At 40.8% G+C, this 21,098-nt stretch overlaps 2 protein-coding genes across 8 annotated transcripts in view; one reads left to right on the plus strand and one right to left on the minus strand.

Annotated features, from left to right (window-relative positions):
• MTFR2 (mitochondrial fission regulator 2) overlaps positions 1–21,098 on the plus strand; it is a 162,716-nt gene that overhangs the window by 125,026 nt on the left and 16,592 nt on the right. The window contains exons 8-9 of one of the 2 annotated variants that reach the window (XM_032651587.1): positions 3,012–3,123; positions 3,396–4,375. The exons of the other annotated variant lie outside the window; for it this stretch is intronic. Of the exons in view, the coding sequence (XP_032507478.1) occupies positions 3,012–3,098 (87 nt within the window). The 3' untranslated portion in view covers positions 3,099–3,123; positions 3,396–4,375. Of the gene's footprint in view, positions 1–3,011; positions 3,124–3,395; positions 4,376–21,098 lie in introns of those variants that run through there. 2 annotated transcript variants of the gene reach the window in all.
• Positions 1–21,098, minus strand: part of PDE7B (phosphodiesterase 7B) — a 337,812-nt gene that overhangs the window by 74,985 nt on the left and 241,729 nt on the right. For all 6 annotated transcript variants that reach the window (XR_004352568.1, XM_032651581.1, XM_032651579.1 and 3 more), the window contains one exon: positions 9,276–9,359. Coding sequence is in view for 5 of the 6 variants with exons in the window: in XM_032651581.1 (XP_032507472.1) it covers positions 9,276–9,359 (84 nt within the window). In the remaining variant the exon portion in view is untranslated. The remainder of the gene's footprint in view (positions 1–9,275; positions 9,360–21,098) is intronic.

Below are 21,098 nucleotides of genomic sequence, written 5' to 3' on the forward strand. Positions count from 1 at the left end.
CCCTCCTGTGCTTCTTGGCCTTGGGGAGCCTTGCCTGAGAGGGCTCCACCGCCAGCCACCTGCATCCTGGACCTGGGGTTAAGCACCTCCTAGGTTAAGGCTGTTGTGGTGACCGTTGTTAGGTGCAGTGACACTGGCCACCTTCCCTTGGGATTTTCCTCTGTAATTGCTGCCACTTTCCTCCGCATGTGTTCTATGCCCTCCCTCCTAAGGTTACTTATCAGTAATAAACCACCCAGGTGTCCCAAGGCAATCTGGTTTGCTAGTTAGAAAGAAATCAAGATCTTGATCTTGTGTGTTACCTGTGAGATCTCAGTTTGGAAACACACAAAAGATTTTAAGGATGGAAACACTGTATTTTTCCATATATAGTTCAATGGGGACCATGGTGAGTCTTTTAGATCTTCTGAAACTTTGAGAGTAGGGTGGCAATCAGAGGACATAACCCCTCATTTTGTTTATTTAATGAAGCCACAAGAGATCGGCTGTGACTGCTTCTGGGTAGGTTGAATTTAATTTTATTTAACAAATAAGTCATTCTAGCTCAGTGACTCAGAGGGAAACTTCAGTCAAAAAAACTCGACTTACTCTTGCTTCCCTCTATATTTTACTGTCTCCAGAAATCCAAAGACACCACTATGCCAGAAATACTCTAGGTGGGTTAGGGTTTTATTCAAGGAAATGCCGCAGTAGAAAATTGCCATTTCTGTGTGCTGTGTTCAGGTGAGTTAGCAAACCCTCTGGGCTCTGATATAAGCAGCCACGTTTGTACCAAATAGAATCCATGAGGGGAGGGTTGGGGAGAGGTGTCTGAACTGTGATGTCTAAATTATTTCTCACAGAGGAAAAGAAATTGCTGGTGAAACTTCCTTCCTTGTGGGCTTTCTTGTCAGCTGTCTTGTGCTTTGCTAAATCAAGCTTATTCTAAACTAATACTCTAGGAGCATTTGAACAAAGTAGTCGTTGATTTTGTGATACCTATTCTGGCCATATGGCTCATGGATGGATGTGACTCCCAAGTGGCACTTCCAAAACAGGCCTCTCTGCCCTGCACTGCAATCCCGTATTTCCAGCTTTCTCCTGGACATTTCCACTTGACTCTCCGGCAAACAACTTGTCCTGACTGAGCTCACTATACTTTCCCCACCACCCTCCACTTTCCTCACCGCTGACCTCACCTCCGGATATTCAGATGACCAGACCAACCCCTGGAACGCCCAGTCTTCAGTATCAGCATGTTATCTCCTTTTCTCCACATCATGTCTGGATTTATACTTTATTTCTACTGCCATCATAGTCTGCCACCTGACTATATTCCTTTTGATTCATTGGGTCTGTTCCCCTAACATACGGATGTGACTTAATTTTCTGAAACACTACTTAATTCACGTTTTTCTTAAAATTCTCTAGCGATCCTCTTTGCTTTATGAATCAAGTTCAAATCCTTTATCTTGGCATTCCAAGCCTTTTCATTTTCTCTCTAGTCAACGTATTTTACTACTTTTTGGACCTTCTTCCTACTCAGTGCTTAATATCTCCCATATGTCAGCTCAGCCTCGCTTCTAGGCAACTCCTGAACCAGCCAACACTCTGCCTTATCTTCTAGATTTCAGCATGAGACCATAAAGTCCTGTTCTCCTGCTCAGGGCAATTCAGTAATCTCTGCCTTCTCTTGTCTCTGATTTACTGTCCAGTATCATTTACTTAAGAACTAGTTCATTTATGCTCTTGTATGGTCCTTGGTATAATGTGTATTTGTCTTATCCATCTAATAAGGTTGTTAGTTCTTTGAGGGTAGAGGAATATCTCAAAGTTTCCTTTTAAGCACTCGGAATCTTCAGCCCAGGGATGTAGTAGGTGCCATCCCACCCACCCCCCAGTCCTTGTTGCCTGGAAAGGAATTATTTGGATATTTGTGTTTGGTGCATCTGGCAGACTCCAGTCCATTGTCATCGGAGACAGGAGCTAGCCATCATGTAAAACGCTGTCTCAGCCCGGTGGTTATTGGTGTGGCCCATGGCACCTTGGCCTCACGGCCTGCTGGGCATAGAGCGAATGTTTGTTGAATGAGTGGATAACAGCCCAGAGGAAATACTGGGCTCACGGATTCAATTTTCTGTTTTTCATCACTCAGATAAAAAATCAATTTGTTGGGGCTTCCCTGGTGGCGCAGTGGTTGAGAGTCCGCCTGCCGATGCAGGGGATGCGGGTTCGTGCCCCGGTCCGGGAGGATCCCACATGCCGCGGAGCGGCTGGGCCCGTGAGCCATGGCCGCTGGGCCTGCGCGTCCGTAGCCTGTGCTCCGCAACGAGAGAGGCCACAACAGTGAGAGGCCCGCGTACCGCAAAAAAAAAATCAATTTGTTAAATGATGTCAGCCAGGTTAATAGAAGGCAAGGGCTATTTTCAGTTCTGGCTTTAGAGGGTGAAAACTCTTCCTTTTTGAATATGGTTTTCCTCAGACAGTCAGGGCTACGGCATGATCTCTCCTGCCTTCTCTAGCTCCTCCTTGAATATTGCATCCCCCAATAACATTTACAGCTAGTTGAGTAGAAGGGTGGACGACTCTTTCCTGGTTCCTTAGGTCCTGAAGCCCTAAACACTGGCCTCTGTGTGCAGCCCTCCTTCACATCATCATTGTTTCAGAGCTGCTCATGTTTTAGTTCCTCCAGAAAGCCTTCTCTCATTTCCCAAGATAGAGTTAACTCTTCCTTTCTTTAACTTCCCCCAAGTTGATCACTCTCTCCTCCGAACCTTGTTTACACATGTTTCTCGTATTATGTGTACTCTTATTCTAGACACATGTAGTATTAGATGTATCAGTCATATCAAAACGTATTTGCTCATGTCTCTGTAAATTCCTTGAAGGCAGTGGTTATGTCTCACGTATATTCGTGTCTTTGGGGCCTGGCATACTGCTTATCCTGAGAAGTAGTCCGCTGATGGCCAGCGATAAACAGTGACAGGGAACGAGGGAAACAGTGCAGACACCATCAAGCCTGTCTTCTGCAGTGCAGTGGCATTTCGGTGGCTAACCATCCTACTGGTCTGGCACTTCCGCATCTGAAGTGCTGGGGAGCCTGCAGCCAGAAACCCTGAGTGCCCATCACGGAGTACGTTCCAGGTGAGTCAGAAGGCATCACAACCACAACCACAACCAATGCCTTGCCTTTCTCCCAGAGGAAGGCAAATATTGAACTTTGAAATTGTGGGGCGTTAACCTTGGAGAAGTCTGAGCTGATCCCAGCCAGCACCTCCCTTCTCTGTTTGGGGAGCACAGGGCTGGGGGCCGGGGTTTGTGGCTGGTGGGATATCATCCTCTGAGCATGACGCCTTTCAAATCGCAGTAACATTTTTTAAAGGATGTTTGTATTTTATTTTCTGTTTTTAATATAGATATATTTTTGGCTGTGCTGCGCAGCATGTGGGATCTTAGTTCCCCGACCTGGGAGCGAACCCGTGCCCCCTGCAATGGAAGCACAGAGTCTTAACCACTGGGCCGCCAGGGAAGTGTCTATTTTCTGTTTTTAAATTTTTATTTTTCACAACAATTTGAGATATAACGACACAGAACATTGTGTAAGTCTAAGGTGTACAAACGTGTTGATTTGATACCTTTATGTATTACAATATGATTACCACTGTAGCGATAGTTAACACCTCTATTCCTTCACATAGTTATGATTTCTTTTTTGTGGTGAGAACAGTTAAGAGCTCTTGGCAACTTTGAAGTATATAATACAGTACTGTTGACTAAAATCACTATGCTGTGCATTAGATCTTCAGAACGTATGCATCTATTACTTGCAAGTTTGCACCCTAAACAATATCTCAGCTGTCACATTTTAGTTTAGGTTCTTTACATTTTGTGTGGCTCTCACAGGTAACATTAGAAGTTTTCATTCAAGGGATAAATTAGGAGGTTGGGATTAACATATACACACGACTATATATAAAATAGATAACCAACCAGAACCTTCTGTGTAGCACAGGGAACTATACTCAGAATTTTGTAATAACCTATAATGGAAGAGAATCTGAAGATAATATGTATATTTATATTTATATCTATATCTGAATCGCTGTGCTATACACCTGAAACTAACATGACGTTGTAAATCAACTATACTTCAATTTAAAAAAAGTTATCTTTTAGAAGATTACCGAAAGGCTGTTACCATCTGCTACAAATTCTCTCTTAGAAAATGGAGTTTATGATCAAATTGCCGCCCCTCCCTCTTTAAGATGGGGATATCACTTAGCACCAGATGGTTTGTAACATGCAGGGTGGCTTGTGGGTGACTATCATTTTGTGAATGTATTTTATATTTCTGCAGGGTGTAATGTGTTTAGATGAAAGCTTTTCAAAAAGCATTAACAAAAAAAAAAGCATTTGAGTCTCTGGGTCAATTCTTCATAAAAAGGTCAATATATATATGTTTGCACATATTCTATGTTGGAAATAACGATCAAAGGAAAATATTTTGGTAGTGCCACTAAAATTACCTCATGCTTGTGCAGCTAAAATGGCCCTGCCTGGAGAGGCAGATCTGGAGGAATAGAACTTTAAACATCAAGATTAGCAAATTAACTGACAGGAAAAGCCAAATAGCCAATTAACCTACTATTGCACAGCCCCGGGGGCTGGTCTCGAGCTCCAGGCTCTCTGTGGCAGCTGATATCTGGTGCCCTAAAACCTCAGCTGATGCTCCTTCTTTCTCTCAAGCTCCACAGTCACTGGGCATGTTTGATTTGTATGTCACTTCCTTCGCTGAGCCAGTGTGGAAATCACATCGTGTTGCTCTGAAGTGGTTGCCACGGGAACATCTCCACCTAGTCATTATCTACTCAGGCTCCTGATTACATTAAGCCAGGAGACAGAGATGTAGCAGGGGTCACTGGAGCCACCTGTTCTGCACAAACTGTAATTGCTTCTGCGACGTTCATCTCTGGCCACCCGTCTCTCCGAACACTCCTCTACATTTTCCCCTCTCTTGTTTCCCCCCAAAGAAAGTCAGTAAATGAAGTCAGTATGTAGGAAATCAGCATGGGGATAAGATGAGCCATTACATTCCCATCCCTCCTGCCCTCCTCCAGTTCTCTGTTTTAGAACCTCATGTGGATTAAAAATAACTGTCACCCTTTTTTCACATTCTGTTCTGCCCCTCCATGCTTAGAGATAAAGATGACTCTCTTCTTTAAAAGTCTATAATTCCTATGCCCCACACAATGGTGCTGAAGTCACAGTTTCCTGCTACTTATCCAGAGAAGCTTCTAGAAATTCACACAGATGCCTCTTTTCTAAATTGTATGAAATATCAATAGGACATGAAACTGGCTATTAACAAGTAATTTTATCCCACATGTTTCTATTGATCTGGATGAATTTCTTATGAGGAGGATTTTCTGATCTTTATTCTCAGATTGCATGTGACATAGGAGGGGTGTTGTCTCAGAGTACTTTTTGGGGGAAAAACCATACAATCCATTGGCCTTGTAATTTATTGTCCAAATAAGGATGTTTTGGGAGTTGAAAAGTGGCATTATTAATAGGTATGCCTAGACAACAGGTGTAAATTAGGACTATCTCCGGCAAACCAGGTATATATTGTCACCTTAAATGTAGATGACAGGTACATGGGCATGGTAGTACTATGCCCTCACAGAATATGGGAAAGGAGCACCTCTTGCAAGAAAAATTTGTGCATTTAGAAATTATACTTGCGGAGTTTAAAATCTGGATCAGCAAGAGTTTCCCTTTTTGTTTATACTTCTACTGCATGTAAATTTTGTTAATGTGAGACCATTCTAAATGTAACGTGATGGCACTGGGAATTGAAAAGAAAAATAATATGACATTAACAAAGGAAAACAGACTGGACTAAATGTGCCTATATTGATGTCATAAACTCTTTTACCCTGATTAAAAATCTAACTTAAACGTTGGTAACTTTTTTCTGTAAAGGGCCATATACTAAGTATTTGGGGCTTTGTGGGCCATATGGTCTTTGTTGCAACTACTCTGCTGTTGTAGGGTGAAAGTAGCTGTAGACAATATATAAATGGATAGGCATGGCTGTATTCCAATAAAATCTTGTTGACAAAAACAGGCAGGGTAGGGACACAGATGTGGTGCATTAGCTGTCGTTTGCCCATCCTTGTTCTAGTTCTCTGTTTGAATATCTAGAGACTGTTCTGATAGAAGGAAAGTTATTTGAGATATGAATTCTGATGTCTCCTGTCCTGTTGTGACAGGTTGGGGGCTGTGGCTAATGGGGCCCGCGGAGAAGTACAATGGGTCTTACTACTTAGTGTACATTTTTGCTCAGGCATGTTTCAGCCATTCAAGGCATAGCTGAGGTGGGTGGTAGAGGGTAAGCCATCAGGGACACTTTGGACAGGGAATGGCAGCCATGCAGGTTTCAAAAAGCCTTTTAGGAAGAATGCTGTAGGGATGCAGACACAGGGAAGAGAGGCTACGGTGATTCAGTTTTTCGTACAAACGTTTTTTTAAAAAAGTCCTAGATGAGATTCTACCTTGGGAGAGTGTGCAGAACTGCAAGCACCTGAGGAAAATGTGTCTGTGCCTATTCTTGGGAAAAACTGACTCAAAATTAAGGTAAATTACATTTAAAAATCACTTTAGTTTGGCACTTATCACGTTGAATTGGAATCAGCTGGTACAACTAAAAGCTTTAGGAGGAAGTCTCAAAATATTCTCAGCGGTTTATTTCAAATTTTTTATAAAGTTATATTTAAAATGTTTCCCTTTAGGCAGAAAGCACACACTAACAACTCAGGCAAACCACAGCAAGGAAGTGAAAGAGATCAAAGAGAATTAAGTAGACTGTATATGATAAGGCAGTAGGAGATGTGACACATGTATTATATCTTATGTGACTCTATATAACATAGATATGCACACATCTGCTGCCACTTGGTGACAATCTGCTTTAACTGTAGACTAAGGAAACTGTGGAGAGTGACCACAGTAATGTCATTGGTTCTAGAATATGGAACGGGTAGTATCACAAATAAGGAAAAATCTCAGAGGGCTTCAGTTCTATCTGATTTGTTTGGTTAAATGAAGAGGATGATTGACATTTATAATTATTTAATATAATCTTTTCAAGGGGACCTTTTAATTGGTCAGTTAACAGGAGTTACTAAGATGTCAATAACTCTAAAGAGAATATCCTTTCAGATCTTGTAGTCTATCTTGGGATGTGGTTTTCTGTATAGAGGAAAAAAAATTGAGACCACTTAGAAAACAAAGTACAGTGAAGGCAAATTATTATTGCCTTAGCATATGTTACTGATAAAGAAATACGAGTGAAAGAGTTATCCAGAGTGGAGAGCTGAGCAGAGGAGAAAGGGAATTGCAGGATGGATGGCCAACACTGTCACTTGGTGGGTGGGAGGTCATGAGCAACAGGCAAGGTGAAATGGGGATGGAGGGCAGAGAGTCAGGGGAAGGAGGCTAGGGTTGAGTCCAGGTACCAGGAAGTTCCTGGAGGACCTACGGCAGAGGGATGACAGGATGGCACCTGCTTACAGATGGTCTGATATTATGCTGTGAATAATATAACAGCGAAGTATTATCTGCATTGAGTTTCTCTTCAAATTTTTATAATTTCCAGCTTTTTTCAGCTTAAAAAGTGAAACAAAGTATTAAAAAAAAATCCAAGTGTTACAGAAACCTAAGATGTAGACAGTTAAATATTCCATGATCCCACCTGCAAGGATAACTATCATTAGTGGTTGATGTTGCTCATTAACACTAAGATAGACAAAAAAAGTTTATCATTTGGAACCTTGGAATTTTAAGGAGAAATGTCTCCTATTTTCCTAATTTGTTCATGGCGTATATTAGGACCCATGATATAACATCTCATTTACTATTGAAAAGAGGCTTTTTGGTTACTTTCTGCCTCTGACCCTAGGTATGTGATGCCGTTGAGAGTCCTGGTCTATATGAGACAGTGAATTGGACCCTTGCTTATCCCCGCACTGCTTGGTGGGACCATATGGCTGGGACCTGGAAATCCATACAGGCTAGGGGCTGTCAAAAGGATAACTTCCATGGGTAGCTGGAACAACGCGTTCAGGGTTATAAGGCGGGGTAAGAGACACCATCAGAGCTCCCCATAGGCTGTAACCAATATTGCATTAGTCTAGGAACTCGACTGTATCCTCTAAAATGCATTTTTTTGGGTCTGGGTGGGGGAAGTTGTCTCTAGTATGAAAAGAGTTACTCCGAATCCCTGTGTCTCTGAAAGAGCTGAAAAAACAGATACCGCACAGTGATATGGGAAGTGGACAAACCAGGAGAAATACACACGTCCATCTTTCACTGGCCTTTGGCAGATCTAAGGATCAGAAATAGCAAGTTCCAATTTCTCCTAGTAATTTTCAGGGGTCAAGGTAAATCAAATTACCTCTTGAGTTGAACTCATTTATGCCAAAGGAATGTAATATTTTGTGGGTACAACCCAGCATTTTGAAATTTATGGATGGGAAGTGCTATGAGAACCACATACCGAAAACCTTGGAGCAAGTTGTGAAATTTATCCATTTTCTTCATTCCCCACCCCCAAGTCCCAAGTGAAGGATGATTGTGATAGTTAGAAGACATGAAATCTGGAGGGGTGACTGGTACTGGTTTGGGTGTCCAAAGGAACCTGAAATTAAGAGAATTATGAACCAGAGGTTGAGCAGATCTCCAAAGGAGGAATAGTATATGAAGGGGAAAGTTAGAAATAAATGAGCTTCTGAAGCAGTCATGCTGGAGGAAGCAGCGGCACGTGCAGACTGAAAGGACGTCGCCATGGTGAAGCGTTTTACCAGGGATGCAAGAACACACCTCAGGACTTAGATTAGACAAAGAAAGTAAAATTAGATAATGGATGGTTACTAAGGGCAGCTGTACAATAGGTTACCCTGTGGGGTTTTAAAAATAAAATAGAATCTCCTCTAGTCTAGTCCCGGCTGAAGGTGGAGAGAATGTCCTGGATAATGAAAGGAATAGCTTCCTCGTGTCATTTCTAAAGCTGGCGTGATTTCACTGGACCCTCATTGAAGCTCTGTGAGGTAGGGCAGGGCCCGAATGACTTCACTACTAAGGAAATCTAAAGACCAAGGGTTAATTTGCAACTGGGCAGGGAGAGATGGAGGAAGGAAGGCGGACCTCCAAGGGTTTTGAAGTTCAGAGGGAAATGAGAATTTTTTTTTTTCAAGGAAACATTTGTTCCTTTCCAGGTACACTTGATTACTCACTGTTAAGGAGGCGGAAGTCAATGAATGGGTAGGAGCCGCGGCGTTCAGCAGGAACCCCCGTCTGACCCCTCAGTCGTACATCTCCTAGAAAACAAAATCCAAGCAAATGTTTGAAAACGTTGCCAAGTGTATTCACTTTTCCTCTGTAAATCCTCTTACCAACTTATGTCACTGGAACCTACACCAAATAACAGGGGAAAAATGATTCCATTCACCTTGTTTAAGGGAGCGCTGTGTGGGAAGGGATATTTAATGAATGCTGAGTGTAATGAACTTGGCAATATTCTAACAAATGAAGCAGCACTCCTTTATATTTGCCGGGAAGATAGGTCTGTGAACATTTTGGTAACTTACAAGGTTTCCATAGTCCTTTTTATTCTTCCTAGTGCCATAAAGATGAAGCATCTTAATCTGGAGGGTGTGCTGGGATTATAGTTTTTATTCTAATTAGAAGTTTTAATTGCCCACAGTGCTATTTTTCTTGGTTCCAGCACAGTTGTTTTTTTTTTTTTCCTGGCTGGCATCCACCTTACTTGTTTCTCAGGTTGTATCATTCATTGACCTGCTTGAGAATCTGCTCAGATCAGGGCCAGTCTAGCTCCGGGTACTTTAGACCCTCAGTCTCCCTTGCACTTATGAGTCTGTAGAATTTCTAGTCCTTATTCATTTGTAGGTTTCCTTTAATGTCTGTGTTCACTTTCCCTGATTAAGGAAAGTAGTGAAGTTGAGTGGAAAGGTTTCACGTGGACTTCAGAACAAGGTAGACCTTGGATAAACCTGGCTCAGACCCTTGCTAGCTGTGTGATCTTAGAAAATGTATTTCTCTGGGCCTCAGTTGCTTCACTTCAAGGTGTCATTGGTTGGAGAATCTAAAATAACACTTGCTGCCTGGACATAAATGCTGGTTTTACTTCCTTCTACAATCCTGCAAGGCAGGGATCATGCATATTATGTGTTTTGCATTTCTCTGTAGTGCTTTGTGTGTTGTCTGGTACTTAGCAAACTCTAAGTGAATGTCTTCTATTAACAAGAATAGATATAATGACCAAATTCACCAATTAGTACATATAATACGGAATCAGAGGAGAGGTAAAAATATAGTAGACCTAATATATTTCCAGAAGACTTGAATTGGGGAAGGTTTCAGTTCCAAGAGTGATGCCTCCACTTCTATAAACCACTCTTTTCCAGACAAAAGGTGGCACTAGGGCCTCAGCCTACGAGTACAGAGCAGGAACAGTCTTCTCTCATTAACTCCTGGAGTTAACCAGAGCCTGGATGAGATCTCCATCAGCTATAACCCATGCAATTGACAGTGTTTAAAATACCCCTCACAGATGGGCCTTGTGTACACATGGGCTTGTAAACTGTAAGCTGTGAGCCCTTGGGCTATTCTTTGCTTTGAATTTTACACTGATGCTTTATTTAATGTTTTGTATAATCTGATACTGTAGTGCCATATTGATATTAAAGAACATTATAATTTATGGAACACAGTAAAGTGGGAGGAGGAGAGAAGAGACGGAAAAGTACATTTAAAAACATGAATATAAAAATATGAATATAATCTAACATTTAAGAAGAGAATGTTAGTATTTGATAAATTCGTGGGGCTGGATGGTCAATAGTTATAGGAAAGCCACCAGAAAAAGCTGTAGAGTTTTCCTCTCCTCGAGTTGTCTTCAACACCTTATGTTTATAACTCTCTAAAGAGTTTACAAAGCACTTTCACAAACATCACTGTATATTTATTTTCTTGTTTTTCTCACTGGATCTTCACAATAGCCTTGTGAGGAGAGTCATATTATTACCCTTACTTTATAGGTGAGAAATAGAGGCTCGGAAAAGAGGGTGAACGATTGCTATTCACCCTACTGGCCCCAGCTCAGGACTCAGACCCCTTAAAGGCACTCAGTAGACTGACTTTATGTATGTTTAAACTTTTTAAATTTTTTATTGAAGTATTGTTGATTTACAATATTTTATTAGTTTCAGGTGTATAGCATAGTGATTCAGTGTTTTTACAGATTATATTCTTTTAAATGTTATTACAAGATAATGACAGCAATTCCTAGTGCTATACAGTATATCCTTGTTGCTTATCTATTTTATACATAGTATTTTGCATCTCTTAATCTGATAACCCTATCTTTCCCCTCCCCTCTTCTTTCTCCCCTCTGGTAACCACTGATTTGTTTTCTGTATCTGTCTCTTTCTGTTTTGCTATATACATTCATTTGTATTAATTTTTAGATTCCACATATAATATTATACAGTTTTTGTCTTTTTCTGTCTGACTAATGTCACTAAGCATAGTATTCTCTAGGCCCACGCACGTTGCTGCAGTGGCAGAATTTCATTCTTTTTTATGACTGAGTAATATTCCATTGTGTATCTATACCATATCTTCTTTATACATTTGTCTATTGACTTTAATTGACTGCCTGAGTTTATGGTGCTTTAAGCTTATAATTAGCAGGGCCAGTCCTTAAATCTAGGTTGTTAAACTTCATAGGCAAAGATCTCTCCTCTCAATACCATTGATTTTTGGCTATGAAGTGTGCGCACCTGGTTTTTAAAGTTAAAAAAAGTCATAGACCTCCACATGATAGAAGCTGTGCTTTTAGTATTTATCAAGAAAATACAGCATGTTAAAAATGATACAACAAATGCAGCACTGCCTTTGAATGAATTTATATTTTATGAGTGACAGTAAGATAGACACACACTTGAAAACCTAGGCAGACTGGGACTTCCCTGGTGGTGTAGCAGTTAAGACTCCACACTCCCAATGCAGGGGGCCCGGGTTCGATCTCTGGTCAGGAAAATAGATCCCACATGCATGCCACAACTAAGAGTTTGCATGCCACAACTAGGGAGCCAGCAAGCCACAGCTAAAGAGCCAGCCTGCTGCAACTAAGACCTGGCTCAACCATATAAATAAATAAATAATAATAAAAGAAAACCTATGCAGAGATGAGACTGTCTTCATTTGGTCTAAAGCTGGCTCGGCTTGTGGATTTGTTCACCTGTTGTGTCATCCCTTTGGGCTTCTCCTATGGGTTTCAAGCTCACTAATTGGAACTCACTTCCTCACTAGTATTTGCTTCTCAGTGTTACCAAAGAGTTCATCCTGACTTTGTAGTTCTGAAGATACTATTTTCCCAGAAAATTTCTGTCTAATATCAATGTGAGTTTTAAAGCCTCTTCCAGAGTTTATTCCATTTATCCATCTGAGGGTCTAAGGCAGAGGTTGGCCCGTCATCATGACTTTAGATTTAGACTTCAGATTTAGAGAAATCGTGAGGAGACAGCACCAGGTGGCGGAACGGGTAAAGGGGGCGGGGGCGGTGGTGATACGCTGAGAGTCAGGAAACTCTTGTTACTGAGAGGATCAGAATTTTGCCACCTTGGTGACCTTGGGCAAATCAATAACTACTTCGAGGTCCAGTTTTCTAATATTTAAATTTGCATTATATAGCATTCCCCCCCGCCGCCTCCCCACAGGATTGTTGTGAGGAAATTATCAGGTGCCTGAAAAATAACATGATGATTAACATTATTGAATACTTATGCTGTGCTGAGCGTTTTACATGTGTTATCTCATATCATCTACCCAACAACCCAATGAAGGAGGTATTATTATACCATTCACAGATGAGGAAACTGAAGCTAATGGAAATTTGATATTTTGTCTGTGCTCAGAGCTAATGAGTGGGGAGCTCGTGCTCAAACTCAGAACTGGCTCCAAACCCCATGTTCTTAACCAACCATTCTCCTATAGCATCAGGATAAAAAAACTGTATAAACAGTTAAGCATTAACTTTTTATTGCATAATGTATGCTCTGATTGCTAGTTGCCCATAAACCAAATATATATTCATCATGATTCCAGGAAACTAAATACCAGGGGAATCTACCCCCTTGATGAATTTGAGATTCAATCAGATAGATGCTGTTTATTCAAACAGCAGTTCAGTGGAAATGGGCTGCATGAATAAGACAACCAAATCCTGCTCTGGATCAACAAGGCATCTCTTATTTTCAAGTGAGAAATGGAAAGCGATTATTAAAAATATTATTCAGCAGAACTCAAACGACCTGGCACCTTATTTACTGAAGCTCTTAATTAAGATAATTTTTTTATGATGCCAGCCCACTTTTGAGAAAAAGAGACAAGTTAACAGTGAAGCATGTTGATAGAAAAGATACCTAAACAAACAAGCAAAACAAATCAACAGCAACAACAACAAACTACAAAACCCGAAAGGTTCCATTGCAGTGTTTATTCTTTCTGTAACTATTATTATCGTCTTGGAAGCAGACACTCATAAACCTAACGATGGCCTTTAGGTGTGGCAGCTAATTGCTTTGAAGAAGGATGAAATCATATTAAAAATACTAATGAGGCAGGAGGCAGGACAACTGTAAGTGGGCTAACAATGCATTTTAGAAATTCTTCAACATGAAAAGTTAAATACAAACAAACCAAAGATTCCGTATCTTCAGTGTTCTATTGAATCAAAGCTTGAATGGGGTAAAACGAATGTTTTCAGTATATATTTCTCATATAGAAAGTTCTTGCTCCTTCTCCCTGCTTTCATGAGCCCCTTCTGATATTAAATTGCTTCAATATGCTCGTGGGAAGAGAGAGAAATCATTCAGTAACCATGGTCCCTGGAGGAGCAGAGGCCACTGGTCCGAAGAACAGAACGAGTGGCGTCCTACTGCACTGCTTTTACTGGCCCACGGTCTCAAGCAATCATCTGTTTACCTAAGGCCTTATATCCAAGCTAAACAATTACTTTGACTATTCATTAGACCCTTGTATAACTGAAGCAAATTTTTTTCTGGCAAACGGAAGGTGCAGTGGAAGCAGGGAGGAAGCGTTGACAGCTCAGAATCGTGTCCTCGCTCTGTTCTTATTGTGTGCCAAAAGGAAACAAACAGCGGGGGAATTCTTATTTTGAAAGGGCTGCTTCTCTTTTGCCCTTCCAGGCCGAAAACATAACATGTCGTCCTCGGGTATTTAAAGCTGCCAACACAGGCAGAGAGCTGAGACAGCCACTCACCCTCCCGGGGGACGAGGTTCCAGGATGGACCTCTTGCCCACTTGGCCTCTCAGGCCGTCTCTGCTTAATAAAAGCTTGGGAGGGAGCAGACATTATGTGGCCTCTTATGTAACTGGCAAAGAGGGTGGAGACGCTGACAGCGATGACAACTTACAGTGGCTGAAACACGGGCCACATGACGAGAACCAGACTTTGGCCCCAGTCATGGTGTCAAGGTCATTTCAGGGTGGGGAAAAGAAGCAGAAAAGGAACAGAGCAGTAGCTACTGTGCTCTGATCGCCTCTGAGACGAAGGAAGAAGATAACGAGAACAGCTGCAGGGACCACGGGATAGACATTCATAGGGCACCACAATGAACGAGGAAGATGGTCGTAGAGTCAGAAAGGTGCTATTGAGCCACCATTCTGGCAGGAGAGAAGACGCTCCTGTGAAAGGTATTCCTTTGAGCTTCCTTAGACATTTCTAATTCATGTCACTGCCACAAACTTGCAAAATGAAGGCAGGGAGAAGTCAGATCCCCAAATCTCACACTGGAACTTTCAACAGGCTGCACTGCCCCCGAGCTGGCGGCTGTGAATATTTCAGATGACTACTCTCAGTTAGCAAAGTGAATTATTTCTCCTAAGACGTTTATCTAGCCAAATAAAAAGGAGGAGGTTTGTGCAATTTAACCACTCCACAGATTTATGGGATAGGACGGGCAGCCAGTGTAGATGAGTCAGGCAGAGAGGGCTGTTCTGAGGACCGTGAGCCCACATGAGATCCAAGATGGCTGATGGGACCCCAGCTTCCCACCCAGAGGTTCAGTCTTCTGCTTTACTTTCCTGAGTGGGGCTGGGCCTGTCTCGTTACTAAGAACCTCTCCAGTGGTCTGTTGCCCTAATTGTGTCTTTCTGGGCTGTCGCTAAGAGAGCTCTGTGTGTTGGAAAGAGAGGAACCAGGAGTTATTTGTCCAGAAACCATGCTTTTGGCAAAAGGAACAATAGAAAGTTTTCCTTGCATGTGCAAAAAGTCCTTTTTTTTCTTCTCTTTGAAAAAACCTTGCACTTTCTGTCAAAATCAGAGAAAGGGAAATTTCACCAAGTTAGAGTTAATATTGTATTGCCTATACTGTATTACCTTGCAACTTTAGAATTATTAAATACTTTGTGACAAATGCACATTTTGGGACTTAAATGCTGCAAAAGTGAATATATAAATAGCAGTGATTTTATTTTTTAAGGCGGGTATGGTATGTTTTAACTCAGACTAGACATTCTTTAGCTTGATGGTTTTACAGGGGGAAATGAGAAAAAAAGTTACAATCACTAGGAACACAGAAGACTAATAAAAAAAGATATTGAACAAGAAGCAGCAGGAATGCCTAAAGAGAATTCCAAGAAGCTGTAAAAGAACTTAAAAGGACACCAAGCACATGTCTTCTTGCAAAGATTTGAGAATAAGGGGAATAATCTGAGGAGTCAGTTTAGGGAATACGTGATCTGGATCTGCCTTAAGTAATGAAAACACCAGTGTAAGCTTGCACATCATTCACTTATTTCTGGGATAATGCTTTTTACCTCCAGAATCTCACCGAAGCAAAGCTTGCTATTTTTTAATAAATGTATAATACACACACACAATACCTGGCACGTCATAGGCACTCAAAAAAAACTACAAAAAACCAGTAGCTATTATTATTATTTTGTTGCTGTTCTGAGATTCCTGTGCCCTCCCCCACCACAGTAGGTATTATTTAGGAGAATTTCAAAGTCAGGAACTGTTTTAAGGACTGTACATGTATGAGCTGGTTTAGTCCTCATAACCATCCGCCTGAGGTAGGTATGTGTAACATCCGTGTTGTGCTGAGGAACACAGAGTTTGTAAGTCACTGAATTGGGATCAGAAACCAGGTGGCCTCGGGAGCCACTGCTCTCTAAACCACTGCTATGCAGAGCCAATGTCTCCATTCTTTACAACAGTGACCAGTCAGATCACCCATGACGTTTTTCATGGCTTTCTTGACCTTCCAAGGCTGTGTTTTTCCTCCCTCTGCTGGGCAGGTCAGGGTTAATGAAAGTCAGTACCAAAGCTATGTCCTGAGGAAATCTTGATGCTTCATGTCAGTACTATAAGCCCAGGACCACAGGGGGTGCCACAGCTCATGACACTAGAAGCCACGAGTCTCAGATGATGCAGGTTAGACTACAGGGAGTCTAGACTCCACTGGAGAGCTAGGTGTCTTGTAGGGAAGTAGAACTTTTGGGTAAGTGTGTCAGCAAAGGGGCCAATTCTAGAGCAGGCTCTGAGGAGGCCCTAGACTAATTCAGTTCATTTTGATAAATTGTCATGCAAAACATTATACAAAGTGTTGGAAAGTAGGTGGGGAAAGGGAAACACAAATGAACAGAAGATGTCATCTTGGCACTAAGATCATTAATAATCTAGAAGAGATTCACAGAAATGAGTAAATATGGTATAAAGCCAGAAGGAATCTAACTTTTAGTGGTACTGGGATATTTGGGTTTGGATCCCTGTCTCAGAAGTGCTGTGAGGTTTTATGATTTTATATGGATAAATAACTTGGACATTTCTGGGTCTAAAATAACTTCCTAGTAATCTACAAAACTGTTGCAGTTAGTAGAACTGAAAGAGAATCATTTAACGTTCAATTAAACAATTCAATATAATTTTACATTTAAAAGGACTTCACATTTTAGAACAATGATTGAAGGTGTGATTTAGACTCTCATACCAGGTCTTCAGTAAGCAAATTTCTGTGGGTACAGGCAAATAATTTGAATTAGAACACTCTTTCTGAAACCACTTGTCACTAGGAAGAGACGTCCTTTGGATTTCATGAGTATGTTAGCTTTCTGGAAAAAAAATATACATACAGCAGAAGAGGTGGGGGAGGAAGAAGCACAGAATGAAGAGGAGGAGAGAGAGAAGAGGCTACAAAGGAAATGGACACAGGGAGGGACCGAATCCTGCGGCTGAGGGAAAGGGAGGCATCAGAGATAATTTGTAGATTTTTGTCTTGCATAACTGGATGGTTGGTTGTAGCCATCACAGAAAAAGGAAATTCTCAAAGAGGAGTCATTTCATGTCCTTCATTTGATAAATGATAATTAATATAAATGATATTTATGAGACATGATATTTTTGGCAGGCAATACAATGGTGAAGAACCTTGGGAACAGTCTTTGCCTCATGGAGTTTACATTCTCTTGGAGGGGACAGCATAGAAGAATTATATGCATAAATGTGAAGTTGCAACTTCGGGTACTGGAACAAAAGAGAGGTCTATTGATGTTAAGAAAGTTACAATGAACTTCACTTTGCTAGGGAGGTTGTTGTGAGCCTCCCCGAGAAGGTGACATTTGATCTGAGAGCTTGGGAATGAACAGGAGTTAATTTAAGGTGAACATATGTCCCGATTTGCCCTGGAAAGTCTTGATTTAGGCCTATTGTCTCTCCTGGTGTAATTAGTAATAGTGCCCCTTTCACACTTGGAAGTATTCTGATTGGATCATACATTACATGATTACCCCGAGTGCGGCAATCCAGGCAGACAGGCGTGCATGTCCGAAGGTTTTATTGCATCCTTATTGCAGAAGGATGGTGTGTCTGAGCTCCCGTAATAAGACCTACCGTGTATCATAGGGAAGAACAAAGTGATGTGGTGGGGCATGATGCACGATGAGGCTGGACAGGTGTCAGGGATTTGCAGGACAGGCTGAGGAGTTTGACCTTATTCCAAAAGAACTAGGAAGCCATGTGATGGTGTTAAGGGGGAGATGATGTAACTGGATTCGCATGTTGAAAAAAACAACTTTGGGTGCACAATAGAGAAGGATTGGAAGGGGCAAGAAGGACTAGTTAGGGGATCATTGTATTGACAGTAGTCCAGGTGAGAAAAAGTGGTGGCTTGGAGTATGGTAGTGGTCCTGGCAGAGAAGTGAATAGACTTTAGACATATTTAGTAGGTAGAAATGACATGTGGAATTGCCTGGGAGGTCTGAGGGAGAGGGAAATATCAAGGATAATTCCTAGATTTCTGGCTTTTTGTAACTGGATGATTGATTATGCTAACCACAGAAAAAGGGAATTTTAAAAGGACCAGATATGGGAGAAGTTCATGTGATCAACTTTGGCTACACTGAGTTTGAGTGTTACTGTTATTTCAAAGCAAAAATGTCAAGTAGGCGGTTGGACATATGGGTCTGGACCCATAGGGAATGTCTGGGATGAATATATAAATTTATAAATCAAATAAAACTACAGGCATGTATAAATTTGCCTAGGAAATGAAGTGATAAGTGAATAGGGCCTGGCATCCAGGGTTAAGCAACTCTAACATTTAATATCTTGCTGGAGGAGGAGTCTGTAAAGGAGAAGAGGCAGCCATAAGATAGGAAGAAATCCAGAAGCTCATTTTGTCATGGAAGAGAGTAATTCAAGAGGGAGGGAATGGCTTTCAGATAGATCTTGCTGAAAGCGTAAGTGAAAGGAGGATTGAAAAAAGTCCATTGTGTTTAGCTGAGTGACAGTAGTGTGAAATAGAAGCAGAGTCCTTTGGGCATCACATGGAGTTGGGAAATTGGGAAGGTTTTATTAAGGAGCCAATATTTAGATGATCTTAAAAGATATGTAAAATTTTGAAATTTTACAGTGTTGACTTGCAGTTGATCCAGCTCTGATGATTGAAATGAAAGGAAGAGATTTTAAGGAAAAAATCATGCTGATCTTAAGAACGTTGGTAATCCATAAGATTGATATTAATAACAAAATATAATTTGAAAATTGCACAGAGGATAAAACAGCCCTGGTCATGAAAATGCCTGCAGATTTTTGCAAAATATAGTGATACCCCGTCTAATCACTTCCTATACCTAAATATACTTCAAGAAAAAATAAATAGTCTCCTGGAAATCAGTGTCAAGGAGAGTATTTGTTGGGAAGAAAAGGATGGGCACATTAACGAGAAGAAATATAATTAATAAGATAAAATACCAAGTCCTAATATTGTTGAATAATTTCTTGTTTTCTTGAACTTTGAATAATTTGAGAGAAGTGTTTCAATGTATTGTTTGTTTTCATGTGCTTCTGAACTTCCTGATTCTGGCCGGGAACAAGGACAGACCTGCCAAAATACTGCAAGAAAAGATGTTGCTGATCACGGGCAGGAAATACTCAAAGTCCCACGAGATAGCCTGTTCTTAGGAGACTTCCACATGAAGTCTGCTGACCTCAGAAGGACCATCAGGCCACCACAGTCACTGCTGGAGCCTGCTCAGGGTTAGGAGGTGTTTGGGAGTTCTTCATTCCAGGCATCCGTGCCAACATGGCACTGGAGATTCTTTTAAACTCCAAGTGTTGTTCATTTTTTGTTTTTCAGAAGGGAAACAGATGGCAAAAACTGGACTGAGTTGGGAAATGGTTGAATCTATTATGTTACATCCATGTTATAGGATGTTATCTTGCTATTAAAACCTGTCACTTATATTTCTATAGTAATTGCTAACATTTATTGAGCATATAGTATGTGCTAGGTAATGTTTGAAGTACTTTTCATGAATTAACTCATTTCATCCTCTCAGTAGCCCCCTTAAATAAGTACTGTTGTCTATGTCGTACCTGGAAGACAGAGGTGTTAAATTACTTTTCCAAGATGATGTAGTCAGTGAGTGTGAAGGCAGATTTGCAACCAGGATGACTGGCTCCACAGCCTGTGTTTTCAACTAATATGTTACAATATGTCTGTTCAAATATGTCTTGATCTGAAGTGAGAGCCGTGGTATATTGTTAAGGGAGGGTGGGTATTATGTAGTATTGAAAAACTATCACAAAGAAGAAACCAATAATATGAGAAGCTATTTACTACCTCTATGAACTTGGGTAACTATTAGCCATTCTGGGTTTCATTCAGTCTTCTGTTTTGTTAAATAGGGATAATAATATCTGCTCTGTATACCTCATAGAAGGTAGGAATCAAATCATGTGGATAAAAGTGCTTTGTCAATCGTCTTGTAATAAAGTTTATTATTAAGAATATTCTTATTGATATTGCTATATAAAAGTTAAACATACATAATATACTACACATTATATAAATTCTATATTGAATTATATTTTATATATTGTATAAATAATATTATTGATATTGCTATATAAATCTAGGTCATTGTTAAAATAGATTCAAACAGAGTAACATTACTGTTTGATATATAATTAAATGTGAATTGGGGCTTCCCTGGTGGCGCAGCGGTTGAGAATCTGCCTGCTAATGCAGGGGACACGGGTTCGAGCCCTGGTTTGGGAGGATTCCCACATGCCGCGGAGCAACTAGGCCCATGAGCCACAACTACTGAGCCAACACAGCAAAAATAAATTAATTAATTAATAAACTCCTACCCACAACATCTAAAAAAAAAATGTGAATTAAGGGTGCTGTAGTCAAATGTGCTTGTGAAATGTAGAGGTTTAATAAAATTAAACTTTTAAAAGTTGCAGTATTATGGGCTAAATTGTGTCCTCCATTCATATATTGAACGTGTAACCCCCTTAGTACCTCAGAATGTGACTATATTTTGTGATCGGGCCTTTAAAGAGGTGATTACGTTAAAACGAGGCCATTATGATGGGTCCTAATCCAATCTGACTTGTGTTTTTATAAAAAGAGGACATTAGACACACAAGGAGACACCAGTTTTGTGTGAGCCCAGAGAAAAGGCCATGTGGGGACATAGCGAGAAGGTGGCCATCCGAA

The sequence above is a fragment of the Phocoena sinus genome, chromosome 12, assembly GCF_008692025.1.
Source record: "Phocoena sinus isolate mPhoSin1 chromosome 12, mPhoSin1.pri, whole genome shotgun sequence".
In the NCBI taxonomy this organism is placed as follows: Eukaryota; Metazoa; Chordata; class Mammalia; order Artiodactyla; family Phocoenidae; genus Phocoena; species Phocoena sinus.